Below are 20,513 nucleotides of genomic sequence, written 5' to 3'. Positions count from 1 at the left end.
CTCAGTACAATCCAATTTATTATACAGGGTAGATCATGTAACAGGAACCATTTCGATACGACCTAATTAATGATTTTAGTGAAAACGTTTCGGGTAAAAGTTATATAATTTGCCGCTTTTTTCGTAGGAGCATGCATAGAGGACATATGAAGGTCAAGTTTGTTTTTTTAAATGGAATCATATATTTTTTATTACATTAGTCGATCCAGATTGTAATTCCGTATAAAAAAGTATTTACTTATTCATATAAAAATGCCATTGGTTCAGCAGATATTTTAACTTCAATTATTCGAAATGGCATACGTGGAACCACTTCGAATCATTATTACGATATGTGTTACTTGTAATGTAATGCATTTGTTAATATAAAAAATGAACGGCTCTTTAATGTAAGTGATCTGATGTATTCTTTTTTGTTTCGTGGATCACACGTTACGGGTAAAAGACACTAACCGAACTTGCGATTTTCCATTAATGTTCATACAATTATCCGAGAAATTATTGTTCAAACAGAACTTTCAAATATGTCGTTGAATTTGTCTTAAACTGCTTAATAACATGGCCATAATACAAATATGTTGTTCCGTTTAAAAATATTACATTGTTATTAAAATCTCTGTAAATAATTATTTTTAAAAAAATTCAAATATTCTATTAAGTTTACTTCGTGAAATCAAACAACTTTCGTACAAAACATTTTTTCGTATTTTCAATAACTCTAGAAATAATAGCGTGTATACATTTAAACCGGACATACTTTGTGTAGAGGGTGACGGATAACTTCCTGTTGTTCTGTCTCCCTCGCTCTCATTGATTTTTCGTTCACTGTTGTCGATCGATTCGGTCGAGAAACCCAGACACCCGTAAATAATTACGCACTTTGACCTCTTCCCACCACTCACCCACACCGATCATTCCACGATTGTATCCGCAGACCAGGAAGGTGGTGATAGGAAAAGATAGAAAATCCATTTTTTCTATCTTCACGTTTCCTTAATGTCTTGATACCGTCAAAGCCCCATTTCCCTTTAGCGTCCCAAAAAAGGGCGATCTTTAGGAATTTTTTAAGAAGAATGCAAAGAAGATGTAAAAACACTTTCTGGCCTTTATTTATTCTACATTCATTTAAATAAAAAGAATGTTTGTTTCAATATTCGTGCGGCTAGGCAAATTGTAGATGGCGCTAATCGTGTCGATCCAAAATTGCTACCCAATATCTCGATGCAGAGTAGTTCGAAATAAAAATTTCAGAAAGATTATTGAATGTTACTGCGTCTGTCGTACGACCTATCGTGAAGTCGACAAAATAAAATGGCCACGTTTGGTATGACTATTAACAAAGACATGCAAAAATCGGAGGAAGTTTTACATATATTATTGTGAATAACACAAGAATTTACGCTTCAAAATTTTCAATAGTAGGTCATACGATAGTTGATTCGATTACAATGCCACTAGAATTTTTTAAATCGGTTAACAACTTTTTACGTTACGATGGGTACCGTTTGTATACAGTTCAATTTCGGATCACCACAATTAGCGCCACCTACAATACAAGAATATTGACACAAAATCTTTTTTGTTTATCTAAATGTATAACAAATAAAGGCCAAGACGTCTTTTTTACCATGTCTTCTTTGCTTCCTTTAAAAAAAAATTCCTAAGTGTTACCTTTTTTTCCGGTCGCTAAAGGGGAAAGGGCCCTCGAGTTTTCGACCCATGTTTATTAGGACCTTTGTTCTCCATACGATGGGTGCTGTCCGTCCTGAAAGTTCTGAACCTTATTTTCTTATCACCCTGTATGGACTTCCGTGACTGACCGTATATCAATGCGCCGCCTTGTAAAGTGTTGACCGAAGGTGGAAAACACGTTCCTTTAATGGTTCGTGTATTCAAGGATCTCAGAACCAGGCAAATCAGCGTCTGTTCCGGCTGTGAATGCTATCCAGTGAATCACACGAAATATTTACGATTTTTGAACGCCTGTCGTCCGTCTCTGTCCGTGACCTTAAAAACGTGGCTTTGCCCTTACTTACATGGAACGAAGTAACTCGTTACACCCCGAAATGGTGATATTTCTTGGACAAATCATCGAGGACTACACCTTGAAACGGGTCCCATTAACGGTGACCTGTTTCTATTTCCGATCGTTTCCTTGTGAATGGTAATTTACAACCGGAGGAAGTACATTCCAATGGATTGCCAATTAAGGGGTTAGGTCACCTTACAGGTCCACAAATCATATATGTAACTTGTGAATTTTTTTTCGACAAAATTACGAAATAAATGAGAAAATTATTTTAAAGGCTTTATTCAACAAAATGTCAGGGAAAAGTATTATTTGGTTAGAAGGATAATACTAGGATAAGCAAACATTTTTTCCAAGGTCATATTTTTGAAATTTAAAGGTCGTCGATTTTTTGTTAATTGGGACTACACATTTTTTATCAGCGTGGCTTAATGGTTGAGATCAAGACCAATCCAATAACCTATACTGTGACCTTCATGTCACCCTGAGTGCGAAAAATTCAGAAATGTATGACAGTAGATTTAAGTAATAAAATAACTACGATAGAGGAATTAGTGCAAACATGTATTAGAGATGATGGACATCACTTTGAGCATTTATTAAAATTAATTTTATGCAAATCAAAAACAAGTGGTGCTTACTAATAAATTTAATTTTTAATTTTTGTGAGTAATAAATTTAATTTTTGTGAACACCATTAGTATGCACCACTTGTTTTTGATTTGCATAAAATTAATTTTATTAATTCCTCCCCTCACGTTAGGTGGAACTCCTTCTATATAAAAATTTTGTAACTATTTTTTTTTTCGAACGAAATAGCGTTGTTGGTGTTCTTCCATTCTTTCACAGTTGTTGAAATGACTCTGTCCACGGTTTGCAATAGAAGTACCGTATGCTTTGGAATCTAGAAAAAAGGACTCTTGATATCTAGAACAAAAAACCGAAAATTTTCATTATCCATATGACATTTACTACATAAGTACAATGCTGAAGAACATATTCTTTACTCATGGCAATTCTAGATGAATAACTGTGTTACATGTTGCTTAACAATGAAATAGGGTTCTTACTTTAACCTAAAATAGGGTTAATACTATAACCTAAAATAGGGTTGGTACTTTAACTGTAAGGCCTGAATTATATGATCGTTATTTGTTTATAGCAAGTTCTATTCCACATACTTAAAAACTGTACAAATAGGGTCTTTTATTTTCTATTTATTCAAGTAGCTGAATATGATGTTTCTGAGTACTGACACCATTTTCTAATATCTCAGAGGACTTCAAAGATGTAGTAAATTAATGGGTAAACGCACCAATGAATGAGCGTTTAAGAGATTTTGCAACTATAAAAGTCGAATTTTAAATGACAATAATATTAATAAGCATTTGACACATGAAAATTATAATTTTTTAATATCTGTACTTTTTCGTGACGTATATATTTCAATCTGAAAAATGAGGAAAGGCTTAATTTATTTGAATTGAGAAGAAAAAAATACAATTCTCATCACTGAATGAACATTTCTAACTAATGGCGGGAAAATTATTTAAATATGAAACAAGGCATTGAAAAGGATCAATATTTAATCATATGCTTATTTTAGTAACTTAATTTACTTGTTTTTATATACAATGTTCATTTATTGGTGCATTCACTAGTATTGTAAGACAAAAAAGTTTTAATTATAGGGTATTATAGGATTACAGAATTCGTTTCATCCATTTCATAAGAGACACAATCGTTTTAATTATACGGCAAGTCAGGGTATTAATAGAAAGTCGAAATTTTATTTAAAAAAATCTGTAATGACGTGTCCCCGACAGAAAATTAACAATTATACAGGGCATAAACAAATTATAGGTTAGGTTCACTTTGAAAACTGAAAAAAGTTACCTGATACTTTTACTTTTCTCTTTGAATCTTCAGAGGTTTAAAAGTATAAGACTTTCCAAGTCATCAGTTCTTTTATTAATAAAGCATCCTAATAACGTCCATCCATAAGTCCTAGCCAAGTTCTAAGCGTATTGGTTCATGGCAGCATTTTATTGTAATATGTAATATGTAAGTGGTGCTATCGTCAGGTAATAAAGGGCTAAAATGTGTACATTTACATTGTTGTATGTATTCTGTTCCAGAATCTCCAACTAAAGTATCCAGGACAGAAATTTCGTCCATCTCTGCGGGAAAACGTAAACAGCGGTGAAAAGCTGGGTAAAAGTTTCACAAGAGGGACAGGAAACGGAAGTGTCTATTCAAAATGGGCGAGAAACGGGGCACAAAGGCGCTAGAACTCTGGTGCAGACGGATAACCGAAGGTTATCCCGGCGTGAATGTACAAAACATGACGACCTCTTGGAAAGACGGCCTTGCTTTCTGTGCAATGATTCATCACTTTCGGCCAGAGCTCATGTAAGTCAGCAGATAATATGTAATCAGAGTAGATTGATAGTGCAGTAGGAGTGGCTCTTTTAATTGCACATCCAAATCCGTTTAGTCTCATGCACCCTCCGTCAAGATTGCATGCATTCCAAAAACCCTATCATAAATCCTCCATGAGTCAACCGTCGACTACACTTAAAAAACGCTAACAAATTGGCCAGTTTGATGTAAGCAACAGCTGTTGAGATTAGTCTACAGTAAATCTTCGATGAGTGCTAGAAAGCTCCTCAGCAGTGAACATTAAATATTTCATAAATTAATGGCCATATGCGGCTGAAACAAATATCATTAACTTCAGAATTACAAAATCTTTGCTAAATCGTATTAAAATGTCAGCTTTACACTTAGAGATCTTTCCTTGTCAGCGCCGAGGAGCCTTCGAACTCTCATCGAGGATTTACTGTATTTTGCGTATATCCTAGGCTTTTGGTGTGCTAGGAGAAAATGAGTTAAGGATTATTATTATTACGTAGTTAATCCATAATTATTTTCGTACGAATAGAAAGAGCAGAAAAATTCGGTTTTACCATTGAATAGCCCGACCCTTTTCAGGTGCATACCCTAAGCCATGTAGCTAACGCGTCAGTTCACTGTCAGAAATCAGAGTTGAAACGTTATGCCATGGCGACTTTCACAAGACGTGACTTTCTTGTGAGGCCTACTTTTGGAATACCTCTCTCAAAATATGTTTTTAGTAATTTTTAAATAATTTGGGAATGGAAGGGTTAACAGTTGCTGTACTAGTAAAAATTATCCTGGATTGGTTAAGGATTAGGACATATATCCGTTCCATTGTATGGTCCTGAACAAGATTTGAGCTCATTATCTCCCCTTAAATTGCCATTACTTCTGCTTTTCCTGAATCAAAATTTTTATGACTCTACGACCTCACTGTATCAGTTCCAGGACCTATACTCGCATTTGGGATGAAGGTCTAGTCGTCCCAACAAGACACACTTCATTAGTTAATGATTAGGTAGGAATGGGAAGGAGCTACTCATACAAAAATATTCGTGTTACGATAGAATAAAAAGGATAGACAACTTCATGTGACACAGAGAACATGTAGTGTTCGGCTGATGTGACAGAGTACATTTAGCGTAAAAAGGAAACCAGTTATAGTCTTGCAAAGAGATTCAATTACTGTCTCACTGAGATTACTGTAATTCTTCTGATAACGTAAATAATTAAAGTGATACCTTGATGATAATACTTGCTTATGAACAGAAATTTTTTATTAAAATATGTCATGTACATTTATTTAATCTTCTGTAATATATTTTAAGTTGTTTCTTTTTTGGTTTCATAGTACAGTATTTTGTACAGATATGAAAAGAAGCAAATTTACATAATTTGAGACGTACTTTAATTGAAAATGATAACCTAGTCTTTATTTTTGTTTACAGTGATTTTGACAGTCTAGATAAGAACGACGTCTATCGGAACAATGAGCTGGCTTTCAGAACAGCAGAGCAACATTTGGGGATTCCAGCACTGTTGGATGCAGAGGATATGGCCTCTTGTTCCGTCCCGGATCGGTTATCAATTCTAACTTATCTTTCACAGTTTTATCAAACATTTGTTGGTAAGTTCATATTAATAAGTACACATAAAAAATCATTCATCAGAATCAATCTTTGGATTTGAGTTTGCACAAAGCCTAATTGTAAAAGAAGATAGTGTTTTTGATCTAATGTTAATATAAACTCTTTTGAGACTGACAGAACAATATGTACCAAGGTAACTTTTACAATGTCTGCTGGGATATATGCTTCAAAAATCAATTATTCATTTCTTTAATTAAATTCATATAGAAAAAGACGTATTGGGCGTTTAGCAGCCAGGGTGGAGAAATGGACTAGAACTGTATGTTCAAGCTGTAGAGTTGGACTCTATCAAATGTTCTACACCTTATCATTCATAATATTGTAATTAATCACCTTACTCTATCAATCATTTGACTTTGTTAACCATTTTGTAAGACATTTCAATGAAGAAACTTATTTTCCAATTGTTATAATTTTGTTTATGAAAATATCATTTTATTAGTGAAAGTGTTTTGAAGCTACAATGAAAGATAAAAAGATTATATATTGCATTAATAGTTGATATAGATTTGAAATATCAAATATAGTTAATGATAATGGAATATTCAGAACAGAAAAACCAAAATCGAGAGACTTTTTTGCATTAATTTAATTTAATTTTATTTTATTTTTACACTTGCTTCTAGGTTCCTCGCCAAATCGACCCCCAGTAAACAGAACAACAAAACCTGAGGACGAAAGGATTACTCCAGTATCTGAATCTCCAAAACAAAAGGTACGGAAATATTTTTCATATTATAAAACTCCAGTCAATAGTTGATTGGAAGTTACAATGTCTGTAGAAAAGTGCTTTCCTTGTAGACAACTTTAGATGGGGTTCGGATAACCTGCTTCTTTACTGAGTAATTCTAACTGCTGGATGTTTTTTTTTTTTTTTTAATGAAAACCATGAATTAGATTATATTATGTTGGACATTCACGGTTTCATCCTCTAATCGGATATATACATTTTCAGATTTTATTTAATCTGTAGTATATGTTCTGAATAAACAGGACATTGTTATTGTATATTCATTTTTTATATAAAAATGTATGTTTTATGTATTTTGTTTAAATTGTATTTGTAACAGGATGTCATATATGGTCTGTATAGAAGGATTCTTGACCCTTGTATATTAGTCAGTTTTTGTAACCCTTAACTGGTGTGACAGGGTTTGAGGAACCCCATGAATATTTTTAGAATATCTTATTTTCATTCAACAGTTACTTGAAGACATGTTTGTTTATTTGAATAGTTTCTCACATAAGAATGCAAACAACTAGTTATATAATAAGTACAACAGTAAGATTTGTGCAATAAGTAATAAGATTTCCACCTCACAAACTCAGGGTTAATTTTACATTTGTTTTGTAAGATTCCCTGCTATCTCTATGAAACCAGTCATTATTTTACAAGAGTCGTATTTAATTTCAAGTTACAACAGTAGTTCTATGTGCAAATAAAATGCATGTATCTTCAATTAATTTTCTCGTTTGCAACGATTACTTCAGTCTTAACAGCCTCGATTTCAACCAGTAATAATGTCATTACAAAATTATTGTATTATTAATATGGTAGGCAAAATTTGAATATGATTACAAACAAGAACAAATTAAGTAAAATTCCTGTATTTTCAATCACAACTTAATAAGAGTATTTTTAATGCGTGGACAAGATTTTTTCGATGAAAATGAGTCTAAACATAACCTCAGCCCAACAACATTATATTATAATATACAACAATGTGTTCAATCACCAAAGTATTTTTATACCGAATTTACAAATTATATGTATTGTGTTCCATTACTAAATGTCCCTTTAGAAGAGATGATTGGGAGGCTAAATGGATAAAATAGTTCTAAAGTTAATGGAGGAAATATAAGAATACGAGGTATGAGGTGCGACAATAAAGTTTCGAGAATAACTCATTTAAAACTTTTATATCAAAAATTAAACATATGTGAGGCCATTGCCTTGGAAGTAGTCCTGTAGAAACTTTATGCATGCATTCCAGCATCGGATCCATAGATCGTAACATTTCTGGTACTCGAGCTGTGACACTAAAGTTTCGAGAATAACTTTGTTTCCATCAAAGTGACAACCTTATGTGAACAATTACATTTATTTTGACTGATGTAAAATTTAACAAAGTTATTCTCGGAACTTTATTGTCAAACTTTGTAACGTTATACGGGTATTAAAAAGGATACTAGAAATCCTACGATCAATGAATTAGACGCTGGAATCCACGCATACAATTTAAATGGGGCTACTTTGAGGTTTTATATTTATTCAATTTTAAAAATAAATTTTTTAAGTCAATTATTCTCGAAACTTTATTGTCATATCTTGTATATCAACAAAATTATGCCTCGTCAATTTTACGCCTAACAGGGCTGTAAAGTTATGTGACAGTTTTACTGGCGGCAGACGTAAAACATATTTTTTTTTACATCAGGATCTCTTGACCAATCCAGGCAAGTCACCCCCTCCCGTTCAGAACAATAGTCTCTTGGCAGAGTAATCTGCGAATGTAGGGATCACTAGTAGAGACCAGAAACCTTAATCAGACTAGTCAACTTTTCCCACTTCGTCTCATGACTTTGACTCTTGGCATCGGTCACGATAACGCTGCTCCTACTTACGAAAATCGAAGTTATACGTCGCTATCCTACATAATGCACATAATATTTTCAAAATATTTACTATATTATGCCGTTTGTGTTTGTCAGAAGTATGAATGGCGCCTCGCAATTTCATAAATCTGTTTAAGGAAATGGGAGAACAGTGTGTATGTACGAGAAAGAAATACAAATTGCACAGGCCAGTTCGCTTTTTTCTTTAAACAAAAATTTTACTTATCAGTTTTAACGCGCAGAACACGTATTCCATAGATAATAGACATTTGAATGACTGTTTTATGCAGATCTTTTATATCTATATAATACAGGAAGTTCGACAACAGGTGTCAGAAATTTTAAACGGTGATTCTACATGTCAAACCAAGACGAAAATCAAGAATATCGAAATTCGATTAAAGACCTTGTTTCTGAGTTATAATTATCGAAAATAGTCTGACGCAATGGATTATGTTACTATGACCGCGCGTTGGCCAGTTGATTCAAGGGCTCGGTCGGTAACTACTAGTGGGCTTGGTCGGTAACAGCCACTGCCGTAGCCACCTAGAAAGAACCCCTACCTCGAAGTGGTGACATATGACAACAATCGACGTTTCTAACGTCCAAATCCAGCGATTATTTTATATTATATTTAACATTCTCTTCTTAAGAATATATAATATTCTTTAAAGTGGTGCTGACTGTTCCCCAAAAATTTGAAAAGAGTCTAGTAAACTCTCCTATACTGTTAGTATTTTCTGTCTAAAATCAAATTTCGAGAGTACACCTCGCTTCTCTGTAGTAAACAGACTCGAGCCTCCATCTTGGATCCCGTTCGAATATACTTTCGTGTGAAAAATTCTTCAAATCTTATCTTTGTTTTCCGCCATTCGTCCGAGGTTCTGGGCCACTAAAAACGAAAACAAATGTGTTCAACTCTGTTCTAGGAATTGCAAGAAAAGTATAAGGAAAAGGAATATACCGAACAGATCGAGGACAATAGGTCCCCTGAAAACAGGCCAACAGAAATATCTTCCTCGTCCGCAGAAAATAATGGCAATATTCTTACACTCCCCATAACTTCGGCGAAAAAGCGAAAAAGAGAATCGGGAATGATGAAAAATTTTGAAAAGTTTTTGGAGGAAGCATACTAAACGGACGTATGATAAACATATGTATCGCCTTGAGCAAACCAAAGACCTTGCGACAGACACTATCATTAATTCCGTCATACGACTACCATATTGTACTGTTTTTTGGCATAATACGTAAAATCATTATCGATTGTCATCAGAATACCATTCGCAGTACCGTGTCCTCATTGTCAACAATTACGGTTGCCATCATTATTTCAACACATTCAAGTATCACCAACGCTGACGCAGTATCCTGATTCATCATGAGCTACGACCCAGAATATTCTCAACAAGCAGAAATGTCGGCTTCATTAGCATTAAAAAATTTATCTGTAACACCATCTTCATAAATCGTCATTTCAATGTAGCCAAGATGTAATTGGAGATACGCAAGGAATTGTCCCCTAAACTCTTTAATATAACTCCGGAGCTTAAATGTTCCCTAACGTAATAAAATATTTTTTACTGATTAATTCATATACTCTTATTTCTTTTTTTACTTCATCAAGAGGCTGAATGGGTAGCTTAGATAATTTAAAAGAACCGTCTGCAGTAATTAGGAATCTTACTGCACAATTCATTTGGATATGAGAGGTTGTAGTCTACATTAACTGTATTTAAAAAAAACAGTACGTACGCGGTCATTGTCACCCTTACAGTGTCGTCTTAAATAGACTGCAGATTTCTATGCAAAATAACATTTTCTAAAGCAATTTATAAAGGCAGGAGCATATGTAAATATTTATTTTATTCCTTTTGAGTGTCTTATTGTGTTCAGAATAAAATAGAATTTTATTAGAACTAAATAGAACTTTCATTGTATTTCACGGAGCTCTATAGATTATAAATGCATAAAATCTGCAATCTAATAATAAATCAATAAATAATTTGGTTCGGTTTGTGTAACAATGCATACACGTGTTTATAATAGCAAAATTAAACGTGACCATTTTTTTTTATATGCGAGAAAAGAAAGTAGGTTCGGTGGGAGTTGAACCCCAGGTCAAAAATGTTAACAATTAATACCTTATTGCTACACCACTACTGCTGTTGACTAAAGTGTGTGATCATTAGTATTTAACTACTTAGGCATTGAGCATTCTTCTTTAAAATGTGTATAGCTCTTCATACATGTATATGTATCATCTTGCACAATTTAATTTAAATCAGTATGGGACAAACAAAATTGGCCATAGTAACTTATCGGCGTAAGGTCCAGAGCCAAAGCTATAGAGGGGAGTAGGAACGGTGGCGTAATAACCGTGCCCTTACATTTGCAGGGTCCTCCCCCTCTACGAACTTGATGCTTCGTTGACTTCACCAACTTTCTGAAGTAATTTTCCTGGCCCTTACGATGATAGTATAACCATATCGGTAAATCTAAAACGTAATAAGTTCATCATATATTGCAAAAATTTGTCTTTGTTCGACCTGGTCTAGGTTTACGGAAGTACATCCCAAGTTAATCGTATCCGACAGTCTAGCAATGTAGTGCATGTTGCGTCCATTGTCAACTAACGTAACTGCTTTCATGACTTCTTTGGACCTTAGAAGCATGTGTGTTTCACCAAACTGTGTCTGAAATCGAGTGAAATACCTCACAGTGCAGGAAAGTCTCGTAGATGCGAATAAATTAAATTAAGGTGCGTTCCCATTGCCGCGAGTTTTGCCACGCCACAAGTGTGCGCGACTTACAAGGGATGTTCGTGAAGTGATACACGCCGTTTTTTGTGTAACTTTGCTCAATTGTTTATGGAGCCAACCTAAAAATTTTTGTGTACTTGGTTATTGCCACCTTTAGACTCTAAGGGAGAAACCACCCTTTTTATCCGAAGGGTCCCTTTTACTTATTTACTTTTAACTCGTGAACTACAAAATATATCGAAAAACATTTTAAATAAATTTTATATCGTTTCTAGTTGTCCATATACAGGTAGGAAAAATGTTCAAAAACATAATTTTTATGAAATTTTCTTGTCTGAAAATCACTGTTTTGAAAATTTCTTTCTACCAATATATGAACAACTAGAAATGATATAAAATTTATCTAAACTGTTTGTCGATATCTTTTGTAGTTCATGATTTACAAGCGAATAAGTAAAAGGGACGCTCCAGATAAAAAGAGTAGTTTCTCCCTTAAAGTCTACAAATAGTAACAACCAAGCACGGCAAAATTTTTAGGTTAGCCCCATAAATAGTGAGTAAAGCATTCTTAAACATTTCAGCACAGTAGAACCGTCTTCCGGGTTTGGCGAAAGTCATCTCAATGGGAAAACGCCGCCCTAACAAATTCGAGACTGAGGACTCAGCATATGTGTCATGCAATAAATCGGCCATGTAGTCAGTGACTCACCATGTGGGTCATGTTTAGCCAAAACGTAAATATTGTCGGCTACTGGGGATAGTCTTCTAATAATACATCGGTCTCGAATGTGTTCTATTGCACCAGTAGACTTCACACATCTAGAAAACACCAGACACGAATTGGAAACAAAATTAAATCCCCTAAAACCTTCTGTTTTTGAAAGACACAAAATAACACCCCAGAAATTATTGGAAACGACATCACGGTGACATTATCCAAAGATTTCGAACATTCTATTGAATGTAGCCTCTTTTTTTGTTAGTACGGTGTACATTCTATAAGGATCTTGAAATGTTACAGAATTAAATGCTGATAATGAGTATTCATACATTTGGCAAAACTGGTGATTACTAATATCCTTTTGGGATAGCATCAATTTATACAATAACACCATTACAGTTACATTTTCAGAGATGTGAATGGGTACTAGAAACATTTTAATTTTGTGAAAATGAGAAAATTTTTGCAAAATCAACAAATATTCTTTGAAAGTAATATGTATTGCTGAGTGAATTTATGTGAATTGAAATGAGATATTGTTTACCAAAACTTTTGGTAATTTTATTCGGATAATTTTTATATTTAATAACTGTAAAATTGTTGGTTTATAAACGATTGCCTTTATGTTGATAACAAATATTTACTACGATATCAGGAGGTTAAAGATTTTTAATAATAAAATTTTCTATCTTCTCCGTTCATAGTTAAAGGTAAAATAAACAAGAAACAAAGTTGTTCTCTTTAAGGCACGAAGAAACATCTTTAATTTTTCTTCAGATCATATTTACATTTAATGTCTTTTTTTTTTTAATTTTATGCCTTATTACGCTAATTGCCTTTTCTAAGCTAGTATTTTACGAATTTTTTATTTGAATATATTCTTTCCGAAACAGCTTATTTTATTACTCGCTTAAATAACAATGTAACCATTTTTTCGCAAGTTTGTTTTTAGTCATTGTTCACGTAAAACACATTAAAGGTACATTCCGATGTAAACACTGTAAAAAAACGTTTTTTGGGGGTTTTTTTTCGGGAAAGATAACTGTAACACGTAGAATAAACAATCTGTCTGGGGTTTATGAAAATATATTTTAGGAAATAAAACAAATTGTTTACGTTGTTTCGTTTAGTATATATTACAAAAACCAGCAATGACTGTGACGTTAAAAAAAACGGATGCCCGAACGGTGTACATAAAATCTTGATATCCACACATCTGAAATCAAAAAACCAAAGTTTTTCTTAAAACTTATAGGGACGGTTACCGTATCAAACAGATTCAAGAGTTTCCGTTAATCATTGTATTTTTTATTTAACATGTTTTTATGAAAAATTACTTATTTTTGGAACACACAAAAACAGGCACCAATCAGCGAATTTTCATTATTTTTCAATAAAGGTGCTCAATACGATAATCATCCCTGTAAGTTTTAATGCTTTCGGTGTTTATGTCGAGTATACTCGTCGTGAAAAGATGACATTTTTTTGTTATTTACAGTAAACTTTAGGTAAAACAAAAAATATATTCGTAATCTTAACACATTTTAGAATAAAAAAAACGAAACAGACAAAGAAGAAAAAAGAAATATACAGCAATATATGTACGAAGGCTGTTTGATGAGGAAGTGACTTTTTTGACAATAGATGGCGCTCAAGTCCCAAAAGTACTTTCGTCATTTTAGTAGAAATTATTTCAAGTTTACAACAAATACTCTGCTTTTGTCGAGTATACTCGTCATGGCTTAAAAATAGTTAAGCACACAAGTGCACGTTTTCAAAATGAACAACACTTAAAGGGTTAAGATAACTTCGGTTTTTTTATTGCAGATGAGTGAATCTCGAGATTTTTAGTACACCGTTTGGGCAGCCGTTTTTTTTAACTTCACAGTCATTGCAGGTTTTTGCAATATAGAAAGTGTCCCAAAAAGATGGGACAATCCGCAACATACATATTCCTCATGCAAATACAGATCGAAATGTCCTTTACCATTTTATAATCTGAAGCTCCATTTCCAAGATATTAGTAGTTAAACGAACTCCAATCAGCTGAACGGGCAGCTATACGTGTGCATGACCCAGCTCACTGGCTCTGCTTCTTGACTGCGCTTGCGCGTACGTGTGGCCGACCGCTCAGCTGATTGGAGTTCGTTCAACTCCTAATATTTCGAAAATGGAGCACCAGATTGCAAAACGGTAAAGAACCTTTCGATTTGTATTTGCACGAGGAATACGCATGCTACAAATTGTCCCATCTTTTTGGAACACCCTGTATATCAAACAAAATAACATAAAAAAATTCTTTTTCATATCGTGAACTGTATATTAATAAACCCCAGACTGATTGTTTGCTCTATGTGTTACAGTTTTCTTTTACAAAAATCCTAAGAAACGTGTATTTTTTTGACAGCGTTGTTATAGAATATATACCTTTAAGACTGTAATTATTTCATTAGTTCTCATCAACATACAATGCAATTCCCACGAATGGTTCACGTGTCGTTGTAATAACGACGATGGGCAGTACTGTCATCTGGTACGATTTAATATTGTAAATACAGAGTGAAAAAAACTTCCGAGAATTGTCGTGGGATAAAAAAGATTGAAGGAAAGATCTCACACTTTCACGCTTTAGGTACGTTTTTATTTGTCTCACCGATATATTTTTATTCTCCAGGAGGAAAGCTTGGACTTAATGGGGCAATATAAACCTGAAATATTCTGCTAGCAGGTAATTTTGCTGTGTCGTTTATTGCTTTGCATGCTTTACGAAATTCCTATAATAGTTACATCCCGTATCTTTCAATTTACTTTTTTCTTGCATGTTCAGAATCTGTGTTCTGATTTTCAGTTCTAACGCAACACTTTTGCTTTTACGAGATACAAAGCGATTAGTACTTGCGTTCCTCAATAATTATTACAAACGATACATTAACAGCACACTAAATACTAATATTATTATTTTTCATATCTTATTTCTTCGTTAACAAACTCATATTGCGCGTAGTGTGTAGTAATGATTTATACATTGTGCTATACAGGGTGTCCCATTTAAATCGAGCCACTTGAATATCCCTAAAACTGTTGACGACATTAAAAAATGTTTCGGAAAAAAGTTAAATGGTATCACGAGGCACACCTTCTGATGTGAGTAACTTTTTCTTTGTGGACATGTAGAAGTCATATGAAGGTCAACCTTATTTTTAAAAATGGAATCGCATATTTGTTAATGCACTAATTCGCCATAAGTGACTTAGTACTTTATATAGGGAATAACGAGTAGCATCAAGTAGTGTATTAAAAAATATACGATTCCATTTAAAAAAACAAAGTTAACGTTCATATGATTTCTACTCGTGCACATGGAAAAAAGTTACTCACATCAGAAAGTGTGTCCCCTGATACCATTTAACTTTTGTCTGAAACTTTTTTTATTATTGTCAATAGATTCGGTGATATTTGAGTGGGTCGATTTAAACGGAACACCCTTGTACAGGTTTGTTCAATAAGAATTAGCACTTACATATCTCCGGTGTTTTTGGAGATATGACAAAAATTTATTAACAAAAGTTCAGTATATAGAGGGTGCTATAATATGGCAGTAATTATTTTTTTGCAGCTGCAGAAATTTCGGAGATTTCAAGGTCACCTTCACTTTTTTAAATTAAGTCATATATTTTTTATGTATTAATTGATGCAGCTCGACATCCTCTATAAAATGTACCAACCTATGTATGTTGAAAAATTATTAATTTAGGAGATACGTCATGGAAAGATGATTACATTATAAACTTACTTACGAGCAAGTAAATCGAGATGTAGGACGTTTAATCTAAAACGTTAGATTCGCAAAGGCATAGTATTTACTTACTCTTAAACGCCTTTACTATTGAAATTATGATGACAGTCGTATTAAGTCATCATGTTTAAAATAACATTGTAATATTAGTATGTACGTCTTCCAATGACTTATCTCCTAAATTAATAAGTTTTCGAGATACATAGGTTAATACCTTTTTTATAGAAAATTTCGAATTGCGTCAATTAATGCATAAAAAAATATGATTTCGATAAAAAAAAATGGAGGTGATCTTGAAATCCTCGAAACTCTTTCATCTGCACAAAAAATTATGACTGCCATACTACAGCCCTCGCTATACTAAACATTTTTTGTTAATAAATTTTGTTTCATATCTTCAAAAACAACGGAAATATTCGAGTGCTAATTCTTATTGGACCACCTTGTATATACAGAGTATCCAACGGAACTGGGTCATTTTCATAGCGTTAAAACGGTAGATGATAGACGAAAATTTCATTAGGAAAAATTAAATGGTTTTAAGTGATGCATCACGTGGTGCATGTGTCTATTTTCTTAAATGGAACTACACATTTTTTTATACAGCATTCGATGCATTTTTCAATTCTCTACAAAGAAGTATTAAGGTACTTCGATCAAAAAACGTTAAGTTTAAGAGATACTTTAAGTTTTAGTATTTATTAATTTTATTCTTTGAAATTAATCATTTTTCCACCCAAGTACCTTAATCCTTTTTTGTAGAGAATTAAAAAATACATCGAATGGTGTATAAAAAATGTATTGTTCCATTATAAAAAGATAGGTGTGACCTTGAAATCTTTGAAACGCTTCCACTTTCGAAGAAAACACCACGTGCTGCATTACTCGAAACCATTGAATTTTACCTAATGAAATTTTTGTCTATCTTCTACCGTTTCAATGCTATGGCATGCCTCAGGTACGTGAGACACTCTGTACACAGGGTGTTCGTAAAATAAGAGACCAAATTTTGTGAATCTATTTTATTCATTGTAGTTTGATAAAAGAAAACAAATACAGATTGACAAATGATTTATTTTCAAGATACAACGTTGAAACGATTCTTTTTGAGACAAGTGTTTTTATTATTGTTCAACTGTTGGGCTACTTCATGGATGGCCAAATACTTTGTGAGATTCTTTTTAATGTTTATGTATGGATTTGTGGACCCATGTTTACAGGATGTTTTTTTTTAATCATTGTAATGCATAGAATACACTCAGACAGTTTGGTTCCTTATTTTAAGAATAGCCTATATAACACAGACTATTTGGGTCCTCGGAAATGTTGGAACATATCTTTTAGGAAATTAATAATGTGAAAGAGAATATATTCACGAAAGGTGTTTGGTATGGAATGGACCATCATGTAATGTAGATAGCTTTTTATGGACGGGTCAATAGTGTGGAGATTTAAAAAAAAAACGTAATTTTATTATGTGGAATATTGTACTTTTTAAACGCAGAATGCTAAGTCAACGCAAATTTTGTAGCTTGTTATATTAATCATCTGCAATTGCCAAAATATCTGTATTTACCAACATATTTGCAAATTCTATTTTATCTAAATGAGAATATTTTTAATATACTGGCGAGATGTTCGCGAAGAAAACGAGTTCAAACACGGTATCAATCGGACTGTTTTAAGTCCCGTAATAAAATAGTTAACTACTGTAATTTTTTTAAATGATAGCAAGGTTGTTTATTCATAATTTTGTTATTTGGGGAACGGTTAGTGTTGTCGTTTTGGCGTAGGAATATTTTATTCATAGATTCGAAATTGTTATCCGTAGGTTATTTTATCTTTGTCATTACACGAGGTGTTTGATAAAAGATATCGGAAAGCTTAAAGGATGATTCTACGTGCCAAATTAAGACAAAAGTGAAGAATAACGAAATTGCGTTAGAGGCGTCGTTTCTGAGTAATTAAATGTCGAAAATACTGGTGAAAAACGTCTACCACGACGGGTTAAATACTGTGAGCGCGCGCTGGCCAGCCGATTCACGGGCTCAGGGCAGTAACCACGTGAAAAACCCCCGTACCTCGTAGCTAAAGTGGGGACACTCGACGTCAAGCGAGTTAAAAGCGATCATTTTTTTTATTAATTCAAGACTAATCGTTGTGTAATATTAAATCTGGTTACTCGCCAAAATCCACAAGACCATATCACAACTGGAACATAGGATAAACACTGAAACAATGAAATTACAGAACTTAACTTATACTAAAAGTAACTATAATAAATTAATAAACTATCACTATAAAAAAAGAGACATATGCTCTTCAAGGATTGCCAGCGTTCTCCCGCATTACTAATTCTAGATCGTTGTTTTTGACTTGGGGAAAGTCACACGGAAAAAGGGGTTCCATAAAATAAACAGAGAAAAATACAGACTGTCCCAAAATGATAGGGCAAGCCGAAACATGCATATTCCTCATGTAAATATAAATCGAAAATTTCTTTACAGTTTTCTAATCTGGAGCTCCATTTCCGACATATAAGCAGTTAAACGAACTCCAATCAGCTGAGCGGTTGGCTACATGTACGCGCGGACGTGTGGCCGATTGCTCAACTGATTGAAGTTCGTTCAACTCCTAATATCTCGAAAAAGGAGCACCAGATTACAAAACGGTAAAGGACTTTTCGATTTGTATTTGCCTGAGGAATATCCAGGTTGCGGATTGTCCCATCTTTTTGGAACACCCTGTACATTTTCTAATGAGATTTAATTGGGTCTGCATTGGAATCGAGACAAATACCACGGCCCTGAATAGACTCTGATGCCTATTCATCTCAGATTTCTATAAAGAGATCCTTGCAGCCACTGTCAAGTATTTTACAAGTTCGTTACATCTTGGCCAGAAACTTCATTACAATTCATACGAAAATCATTATATTAGTTCCATCAATACATGTGTATCAATTATAAAAGTTTTTTTTTCCTGTTAAAATGTAGTTTGAGTAAATGGAATCTGAATAATTCAAGTTCTGTGTAGTTTGAATACTGTCGTTTTCCAGACATCGTGATTTTGACTCTTGCTTCGCCATTTTGGATTTTTTCTAGGCCCCTAGAAAATTAATAGTATTGTTGGTGTCATTTTCGTCTTGAAAATCTCAGTCATAAATTAAAAGTACTTTTATTGAAACTAAAGCAAGAAGTATAAAAATTCAATTATTTTGTGAACGCAGGACGTAGGCTATAATAGGGTTCCTGAAAGTATCGAATTATTTATCTACGAGAAGACTCAAGTTCTAAATGTACAGAAAAATAATACTGCATCTATATTGTATACTTACAAATGTTTTACTTACCATTGTATTTCAACTAAACAGATTAATTGTACAATGAAATTAATACTGTTTATTATACTACGTAACAAAACCTCTTATACAGCGTGTTTGGGTACTGGTGTCAGAACTTTAAGGGGTGATTCTACGTGCCAAACTAAAGCGAAAATCAAGAACAACAAAATTGCGTTAAAGGCTTCGTTTCCGTGTTATAAGTTCTCGAAAATATGAGTCAGAAACGTCTGACGCAACGGGTTAAGCTACTGCAACCGCTCGTTGGACAACTGATTCACGGCCACTGCCGTATCCACCTAGAAAGGCACACTAACCTTACAGCTGAAGTGGTGACATAAGACATCAGGCGATACTACAATAGTTTTTTTCAGCAGACAAGTTTAAAATTAATTTAATAAAAACAATTTGTTCATTGACAAGTATACTTGCCATTGAACAACAACAAAAATTTGCATTGGTTATTTAAAGTAAAATTAGGTAAACTAGAAAACATATTCGTAATTTTAACACATTTTAGAATACTTTAGAATAAAAAAAAGAAAATATACAAAGAAAAAAAATATGCAGCAGTATATGTAGGAGGGTTGTTTGATGAGGAAGTGCCTTTTTTTTACAATATACGACGCTCACGTCGCAAAAGTTAATTTTGTCATTTTATGAGAATTCATTTCAATTTTACAGCAAATGCATTTATTCTGATTTTGTTAAGTATACTCGTCATAGCTTCAAAACAATTAAGCACACAAGCGGACGTTTCCAAAATGAAATAAAACACTTGAAGGGTTAACAATTCGCTCCAAGTTTTTTATAACATTTAAAAAAAGAACCATTACAGTATCGTCTGGTGTCATACGTCATCGCTATGGCCACGAAGTAAGTAAGTTTCTTTAATTGGATACGGCACCGACGGTGAATGAGCTGACCAACCCACGGTCACAGTAACCTAACCCATCGCGTCAGACGATTTTCGACAATTAATAGCTCGAAAACGAAGCGTCTAATGCAATTTAGCTATTCTTGATTTTTCCTCTACAGACTCCTCTCGATTATCGTCTCGAACTCGGGTCCGCGCCGTGATAATAATCTTATAGGGAGAGATGCTTCAGACTCTCGTAAATTTGTTTTTTACCCGAAGCCCGAGCCTCGGCAAAAAAAGTGAAGGGGCAACAAAGTATACATTTGACAGGTTCTCTCCCC

General features: G+C 33.7%; 1 protein-coding gene across 1 annotated transcript in view; it reads left to right on the top strand.

The window, feature by feature from the left end:
* LOC107185532 (MICAL-like protein 1) overlaps nt 1–20,513 on the top strand; it is a 35,305-nt gene that overhangs the window by 7,037 nt on the left and 7,755 nt on the right. Inside the window, exons 2-4 of the mRNA XM_015573228.1 lie at nt 4,168–4,441; nt 5,878–6,056; nt 6,705–6,793. Coding sequence (XP_015428714.1) covers nt 4,290–4,441; nt 5,878–6,056; nt 6,705–6,793 — 420 coding nt within the window. The 5' untranslated portion in view covers nt 4,168–4,289. The remainder of the gene's footprint in view (nt 1–4,167; nt 4,442–5,877; nt 6,057–6,704; nt 6,794–20,513) is intronic.

Source organism: Dufourea novaeangliae, unplaced genomic scaffold (genome assembly GCF_001272555.1).
Source record: "Dufourea novaeangliae isolate 0120121106 unplaced genomic scaffold, ASM127255v1 scaffold48, whole genome shotgun sequence".
NCBI classification, from domain to species: domain Eukaryota; kingdom Metazoa; phylum Arthropoda; class Insecta; order Hymenoptera; family Halictidae; genus Dufourea; species Dufourea novaeangliae.
The sequence above is the reverse complement of the archived record's forward strand: the minus strand, read 5'-3'. Positions and strand labels throughout refer to the sequence as shown.